Here is an 8,527-nt window from a genome sequence, read left to right on the forward strand (position 1 = left end):
ATCCGGGCATGTGCCCTTAACCGGAATCAAACCTGGGACCCTTCAGCCACAGGCCGACGCTCTATCCACTGAGTCTAACCTACCAGGGCTCATCATTGATGTTTACTAGTATATCTGTCTCCCTCTCCCTTCCTCTCTGAAATCAATAATAATAATAAAAAAATTAAAAAAGGAGTTGTTAGGAGATGACAGAAATGCCTCTGTGGATGTTCTACATGCAGTCCTAGGAGGGCTGCAAAGGAGAGGTCTCTTATACCAGGGGCGACAGGAGGGCTAGAAATGGTTTTTAACCATTGTTAATACCCTCAGGTGAGTTGAGAGGTTGGGGAGGGTTGAAGCTCCTTGATTCTTAATCCCGTTGGGAAAAGTTTGTGGATGAGCTATGGAAGGTTGATGCCTTTAGGGCTAAAACCCAGGATCTTCGAGGTCCTTAAAAAGCCTGGCCTTCACTTCTCAAATGTTCTCGATTTTCCCCTTAAGTAAAGAATAAACTACAACCCCCAGCATCGCTTAGCGTTAATTTCCCGCACGCTTTCCGGGGATTTGAGCATTTCCGGCGGAAGTGGCGGCGACTACGCCAATCTCCCTTCCTAAGCATAGCGGACTACGATTCCCACTGTTCTCCGCGGCCGGGGGCGGGGAAAAGGAATCGGAAACCGAATGGGCAGCTGGGCCAGGTGAGGAAGTTGGAGGCTAGAAACCAGGGGCGCCGGGGGCAGGCTCGGGGTTCACGCGGCTTCGGGGTGGCAGCAAGCTGGGAGTCGGAATGTCTGCGTTTTGGGGCCCCTTGCGCTGTTTGGGGTTCGTGCCGGCTCAGGGAGCGCGGAGCCCTCGGAAGCCCTGGAGGCCTGCGGGGCGAGGCTTTCTCGTAGGGCGCACGCGGGGGTTTCTTAGGGAGCCTTAGTCGTCTGCCCCCCTCGGAACCAGGAGAAAGATGAAGTGGTATTTCTGAGCGCATGCTCTATTATTTTTATTATAATTATTGGTTTTAAGGATTTGCTGATTGTTCCTGTGGATTCCTGGGGTGCCCATAGGGACAGGGGAGTGGAGAGTGTCTTCGATTCTTTCTTCACGTTCTGGGTTTAGTGTCAGAAAGCCTAGGTGTCCAGACTTAGCGCTGGGTCACCCTCCACTTCCTCTGCACTTAATGTGACATGACACTGTCATTTATAAAGTATCTACTAGTACGTGTCTTAAGTCTCTGGCTCTTGATGGCTTTAGATAGTACTTCCAAGTTCCTCTTTTGGGCTCTTACAGTATTTTGTTTGGGACATTAAAGCTCCAACCACAGTGTATTACAGTTGTTTATCTGTCATCTCAGTGGTTTCTGAGCCTGGCCTACGTTCTTTTCATTTGGGAATTCTTCCCCACCGAGAAACTGACTGTTACAGTACCTATCATGTAAAAGACTCATAAATACTGAAAAAAATAAATGAGTTACCTGCTGGTGGTAGGTTAGGTGGAATTTCTCATTTTCATTTCATAGACAGAGTTAAGTGACTCTCTAGAGAGAACTTCGTAGAGTTGAAACCTGGACTAGAATTTGAGTCAAATGACACCCATTCTGTGGCTCTTGCTATCAGATCAGTCTTTGAAACCCTGGAACACTGAAGATAACCCTTGTCACTTTGTGTACCCCCAGCCTTGCTGCCTCCAGCATAGGTCTCTAAAAATCAAAGGTAGGTCCCATTATGGCCTGAGAGAGATCCCACATCTGGAGCAGCCAACCCACTAATGTTGGTGCTACCCGGGGAGATGCAAAGCAAGAGCCTCTGAGACATTTGAGTCCTCCACAGCTTCCTTCTCAGCATGTGCTTGAGGTCAGTTGGCCCTGGGTAGCCAGCTGGATAGATCAGTTAAAGAATTCTGAGATCAGACTGGGGAAGGAGTTTCTAAGTTTGGCCCCTGATTCCCCCCCACCCCCCTCTCTTTTCTTCCAGGCTGGGGTCAGAGAACAGGTTGATAGATCAAGCTGTTGTGTCAACCTTGAGTTCCTATCTGGGTTACTCTTGAGTTCCTAACCTGGGCAAGGGGTTGAGAGGGAGAAAGAACCATGGTCTACCCTATGGGAGGTCCAGACCTGATAGAAACACCCCTGAGCCTGGCAAGCCCTGGGAAGGGGCAGAGAACAAGTGGGCAGCTGAGCCTTCAGCGAGTCAGGATGTAGAAGTGGAGCGGAGTCCATCAGGAACGGCTCCTTGGTAGAAGGTAGTTTGAATAGGGATGGACAGAGCTGAGCAGGTATTCACTGACTACTTAATAAGAGCCAAGACCTTGCAGATATGGAGGGAAACTGAACAGTGACTGGCCTCTGATCTCAAGTACATTGAGGGGGGAGGTATATATGAGTTTATGAAGAAGCTACTTATTATGGTGACACACAGTGGTTCTCAGCCTTCACCAGAAACACCTGGGGAAGTTTGTCCAAATACAGATTCCCAGGCCTTGTGTGTCGGGTGGCTGTGGCAAATGCAGTGTGTTGAGGAGGGAGGGCTTTACTAAAAGGGTAGTTTGAGCTGCTTAAAGGATGGGTATAATTTGGATGTATGGAGAGTAGGGGAGTCACAATCTTAGTTGACTTAAAGGAGTGTTTGTAGAAATGGCACATGCAAATTTTGAGAATTGGGGTAGGAGAGGCATTTTGAAAGTGTGAGTGGTATGATCAGGCTGGAATACTGGGTTTGCATGGCAGTGGTGAGAAGAAAGATTGGAAGAAATGGCCTTTACAGGTTACAAAGCTTGCTTGAATATTCCCTCTGCTTTCTCCCTCCTTCCCTCTCTTCTTCTCTTCCCCCTTTCCCTTCCTCCCCCTTTACATGCAACATCTCATTCTTTTATATTATACTAGAGGCCTGGTGCACAGATTCGTGCACTGGTGGGGTCCCTTGGCCTGGTCTGCAGGGATCGGACCAAAACCAGCTCTCGACATCCCCCGAGGGGTCCTGGATTGCAAGAGGGTGCAGGCCAGGCTAAGGGACCCCACTGGTGCACAATCAGGACTGGGGAGGGACCGCGGGAGGGCTTCAGGGCATATCTGGCCCATCTCTCCCAGCCAGGATCTCGCCCAGTCTGGGCGAGACCCCAGCAGCAAGCTAACCTACTGGTCGGAGTGTCTGCCCCTGGTGGTCAGTGCGGTGGTCAGTGCATGTCATAGCGACCAGTCGAATGGTTGAATGACTGGTCGGACACTTAGCATATTAGGCTTTTATTATATAGGATTTTTAAAAAATATGTTTTTATTGATTTCAGAGAGAGGGAGAGAGAGAAACATAAATGAGAGAGAATCATTGATCAGCTCCCTTCTGCATGCCCCCCACTGGGGGTTGAGCCTGCAACCTGGACTGGGAATTGAACTGTGACCTCCTGGTTCATAGGTCAACACTCAACCACTGAGCCACACCATCTTGGCGTATTTTTAAAAATATATATATATTTATTGATTTTTTACAGAGAGGAATAGAGAGTTAGAAACATGAGAGAGAAACATCAGCTGCCTCCTGCACACCCCTTACTGGGGATGTGCCCACAACCAAGGTACATGCCCTTGACTAAAATCGAACCTGGGACCCTTGAGTCCACAGGCGGACGCTCTATCCACTGAGCCAAACCGGTTAGGGCCCAGTTGGGCATATTAATATTATTTTTAAATAATTTTATTTTTCAAATACAGTTGACATACAATATATTATTTTCAGGTGTACAACCCAGTGTTTAGACATTTATACAGCTTATGAAGTGATCACCCCGATAAATCTAGTACCCATCTGACACCATACAGTTATTACAATACTATTGACTATATTCCCTATGCTGTACTTTACATCACCATGACTACCAATTTGTATGTAATCCCTTCCACTTTTTCCCCCATTCCCCCAACACTTCTCCCATCTGGCAACCATCAAAATGTTCTCTGTGTCTATGAGTCTGTTTCTGTTCTTGTTCATTTATTTTGCTTTTTAGATCACACATAAATGAAATCACTCTTATATCAATACTATTAAGTGAATATTATTTTAAGTATTTGGATGAGGAAACCAGAGACTGACCATGGTTACATTGCCTGGTAGTCATCCCACTTACCACTGAGGATTCTTGAATGTGGGCAAGAAGCTGGACTGGGCTGGGGAGGTTGTAGAATTAGCAGGGTGGCTGAGTGAATCATCTAAGGCAAGATGGTTTGGGTGATTAAGGGCTCAGTCTGAGTCAGATAGTTTGGGTTCAAATCCCAGGTTCATGACTTGTTAAATGCACAACCCTGGGCAAGTTGGTTGATCTTGCTAAGCCTCAGTCTTCTCGCCTGTAACATGGGAGCAATAATACCCATCTCATGGGGTTGTTATGAGTATCAATGCGGTGTATCTGGCACGGAGCACTTGCTTACCACCTGGAAGCTATTGTAATTAGCCCTTGGTAATTAGTCTCTGAGCTATGGCTTTGCACCTGCATTGCATTCTTCAGCACATTGGTTTCCAGGACACAGCTCATCCTGGCTGGGCTTTTTTTTTTTTTATTAAGGGTGACATTGAAGGTGCTGAAATTTTGCCACCAGTAGACATTTATTGGAAACTTACCATAGCTTGCCATGGTCTAGGTACTAGTGACTCAAGACCTAGTCTGATGGAAAGGCGGTTTGGAGTGGGGGATGGGTTATTCTCACCAGGTGATGAATGAAGGGGAAGGATACTTGAAGCTGGGAGAGAAGAGGTCCTTTCCTTACCAAGAACTGAGATGAGCTTAGTCCTGCCTGGAAGTTGGGGGGATGACTGATAGGGTCCCTTTCGAGTCCAGGAGGGGTAGTGGAGCCCTGGCCAATCTGGATCCCTCCCACTCTAGGGCTGAGGGGCCTCTGTCCATCTCTTTTCCAGGTGACGGTGACATGGCTGTGCCTCCGGCTTTCCCACCGGGGTCCCTTCATGAGCCTGCAGGTACCCTGGTGGAGCCCCAGCTCTGCCCTCGAAGCTTGGCTGAGGGCTTCCTGGGGGAGGAGCTTCGGCTCAATGCTGAGCTGAGCCAACTGCAGTTTTCTGAGCCTGTGGGCATTATCTACAATCCTGTGGAATATGCCTGGGAGCCACATCGCAGCTACGTGACCCGCTACTGCCAGGGCCCCAAGGAAGTGCTCTTCTTGGGCATGAACCCAGGACCCTTTGGCATGGCCCAGACTGGGGTAAAGGGCTTGGCTGTCCCCGGTGGGTGGAGTGGGAAGCTCCAAGGTGGATGCTTGGCTGCATGTGCTGTGGGGGAGGAGTATGTGTGCAGCTGTGAGGTGCGGGTGTGCGGGGCTCCCATCCCTTCCCAACACCACACCGGCTCCTGTGGGTCTCAGACGTTCTCCCGGCCTCACTGCCCGTAGTTAACCAAGGACGTTAATGGTAGTTCCGTTTCCTCTGTGAGCTGTTCACTAATTGCCTCTGAGAGCCCTTCCTTCCGCCAGCCCCATCCTTACCTTACCGGATCTCCCTTCTCCCTAGAATGTGGTTGGGAGTAGGAGAGAGACCAGGACTACTGGGCCCTCAGGAGAGACTGATTGACAGGGGTGGGTATGGAATCGATGCAGCGTATTCAGGCAACCTGTGTTCTGTTTCTTAGCTGAGGAGAGGTTCAGACCGGAGCCAGGCTTCAGGGCCTGCCCGCTTATCTTTCAGACCTCGGGATGAGTGACTGCCCCTTGGTGGGGTGCCTGGCAGGTGGGGGAGGGGAAGAGGCTTCAGGGCAGGAGGCTCAATCGCTTTTATTGACCCCAACTGGGGGATGAAAGGTGGTCAATGATGATCGATGGGAATGACAGCCTGAGGCTTGGGGCTGAGAGGGCACCCAGAGAGCAGTGGTCAGCCCTGTCCTTGTGCCTCCTCGAACCCTGGCAGCCTTTCTGTCTCAGACCATCCCTTTGTCCTCAGCACTGCCCATCACGCCTTATGAAGGGCCCCATAGCCCCGTGAACTCCCTGTGCGTGGTCCCGAGGGCCAGTGGGGGTAGAGGCAAACACATAGATTCTGGACCGAAGTCCACAATGAAAACTTGGAGAAAGAGGGACAGGATCAAACCACAGGACCAGGACTTCTTGTCTCGGGCCTGTGGGTGAAGGTGGCAGGGTGTGTGAGGAGGCGTTCAGGCTAGATCCTCCTGGGAGAGTGAAAAGGGTCCAGAGAACAGGTGTCGGGTCTCCAGTTGGAACCCTCATGTCTCTCCTCCACAGGTACCCTTTGGGGAAGTGAGTGTAGTCCGGGACTGGTTGGGAATTGGGGGCTCTGTGTTGACCCCTCCTCAGGAACACCCTAAGCGGCCAGTGCTGGGACTGGAGTGCCCACAGTCAGAGGTGAGTGGTGCCCGGTTCTGGGGCTTTTTCCGGAACCTCTGTGGACAGCCCGAGGTTTTCTTCCGTCACTGTTTTGTCCACAATTTGTGTCCTCTGCTCTTCCTGGCTCCCAGTGGGCGCAACCTCACCCCCGCTGAGTTGCCTGCCAAGCAGCGAGAACAGCTTCTTGGGCTCTGTGACGCGGCTCTTCGCCGGCAGGTGCAGCTGCTGGGGGTGCGACTGGTAGTGGGAGTGGGGCGGCTGGCGGAGCAGCGGGCACGGCGGGCTCTGGCTGGCCTGATGCCCGAGGTCCAGGTGGAGGGGCTCCTGCACCCCTCCCCTCGGAGCCCACAGGCTAACAAGGGCTGGGAGCCAGTGGCCAAGGAGAGACTGAATGAGCTGGGGCTACTGCCGCTGCTAACGAAATGAGCGCCCCTGGGGCCCGGCAGAGGGACACATTCAAGGCCCCCAGGTCCTTCTTGGGCGAGCAGATGACTACCCGCCTCCTGGACTGGAGCAGGAAGATCCTCCTCGGCTGTCTGGTTGCTGGGACCTGCCAAGGCAGTTTTGACACTACTACGACTTGCTCTCCTGATTCCTGCCTTCTTCCCCTTCCTTTGAGCATTGCCTTTTTGGAACCGAACTCCACAGAGAGGCAACACGGCAACACTGCAAACTGCTTACTTCACTGTTTCCTTGAGAGCCTCTGTTCAGCTGAGTGACCTCCAAGGTCATATTTGCTATTTTAGAGAAGAGATCCTGCCAGGATGCGCACCCACTCTCACAGAGCAGTGTTCTTCAGCTGACCCCTTTCCTCAGTGTGGCAGAGTGGGGAAGGCTCGAAGACCTTTTGAGACTTGTGAACCTGACTTCGGGCATGTTGATTAACCTCTCCAACCCTTGGGATCCTCATCCGTAGAGTGGGGATCCCTACCTCATGGGGTTGGTGTGGGGATTAACTGAGATAACACTTAAAGTGCCTTGTGTGGTGCCTGGCACATAGATGCTCATTACACCTCTTTTTTTCTTGCCTCCGGTTGGGGAGTCACTGCACTACAAGGGAAGCCCCTCCACTTGAAGGCCTTGGGGAGAAGTCTTAGCCTCCATCTGTGGCCTGGGTGAGGGCAGCCTTGCCCTGCCAGAGGTGGACCAATGACTTTATGAAAAACCCAGCCTGTGATTTTTCAGTCTAAGCATTAAAAGTTCCTAAATCTTCTTGTGTTGGTGCTTTGTCCCTCTCCTGGGAACATGACAGGGGTGGAAAGTGGTAGTTTAGATTTTCCCTCCTATTTCTTTACTGTTTGTGCTGGGGTCTTTCTGCAGTTGCAAGGGTTCAGGAATCTGGAGAAGGGGTTGTGACGTAAATGAAACTAGACACTAGACATGAAATACAAATTTGGGAGGCATCGGGGAAAGCCAGGGGCAGCTTAGCTAAGTGACTAAGCTCTCTGAATCTCCAGACCCAGGGCTTTTATTCACACATTTTGCCCTTTAGCAAAGCAGATACACATATCAAAGGTAAGGTTTGGTGAACAGTAAAGGACCATCAGGCTGGGGGAATTGCTGTTCCAGCAGCAGGTAATAATATGCAGATTTTCAGACACTTGAAAGAGTTCATTCAACCTTTTGAGGACTTCTTGCATTTATTATGACCTGCTGGACTTAGCCTCCAGCAGTTTGCAAAGGGTTCTCTTGGGTAGCTGGGGGGTGATGTAAACATTTCCAGTTGCCTTACCAAAGCAGCAGGTCTCTGCTAGGGGCCTGTCCAGTGGCTTGTCTTCCACTCAGGGCACTCTGGGGAGCAGGTGATGGGTGGATGGGAGCTTGGTATCTCCAGCTAACTCATTTCTTATGTCTGTTGCATGGCTGGTTGGTGTGCCCATTTGGCAAGGGTTGGGAAAGTGAATCAAGCTGGGAGCAGAGAAGGTCCTGAGACCACCTTAATGAGGAACACACGGGCTCTTCCAGGACAGGTCATCTCCAGCTTTCAAAATTAAGACTTTTAGTATAAGTGTCTGAGTCTCCCCCATTCTCTATACCCCACATTGTATAATAAAGAATTTTACTGGTCTTTGTCCTTGGTTCTTTAGAGGGAGCCTCTAAATCCCTGGAATTTCCCAAGTGATAGGAATTTCTGTTATTCATGGTGGATCCCTCAGACTACACCTGAGTTTATGAAGTTTGACTCAGGATGATGGTACCATGCCGGAAAGACCAACCATGTGATTA

General features: G+C 50.6%; 1 protein-coding gene across 3 annotated transcripts; it reads left to right on the top strand.

The window, feature by feature from the left end:
• The first annotated feature begins 636 nt into the window (after positions 1-636).
• On the top strand, positions 637-7,513 carry SMUG1 (single-strand-selective monofunctional uracil-DNA glycosylase 1). Of its 3 annotated transcripts, none has more exons than XM_054718996.1 (3): positions 637-677; positions 4,869-5,170; positions 6,200-7,513. In XM_054718996.1, the coding sequence occupies exons 2-3, from the start codon at positions 4,880-4,882 to the stop codon at positions 6,725-6,727; spliced, it is 819 nt and encodes a 272-aa protein (XP_054574971.1). In that variant the 5' UTR covers positions 637-677; positions 4,869-4,879; the 3' UTR covers positions 6,728-7,513. The 3 variants fall into 3 exon arrangements, with proteins under 3 accessions (XP_054574971.1, XP_054574972.1, XP_054574973.1); XM_054718997.1 differs by lacking the exon at positions 637-677 and adding an exon at positions 1,651-1,820; XM_054718998.1 differs by lacking the exon at positions 637-677 and having other exon boundaries at positions 4,879-4,928.
• The last annotated feature ends 1,014 nt before the right edge of the window (positions 7,514-8,527 follow it).

Source organism: Eptesicus fuscus, chromosome 7 (assembly GCF_027574615.1).
Source record: "Eptesicus fuscus isolate TK198812 chromosome 7, DD_ASM_mEF_20220401, whole genome shotgun sequence".
NCBI classification, from domain to species: Eukaryota; Metazoa; Chordata; class Mammalia; order Chiroptera; family Vespertilionidae; genus Eptesicus; species Eptesicus fuscus.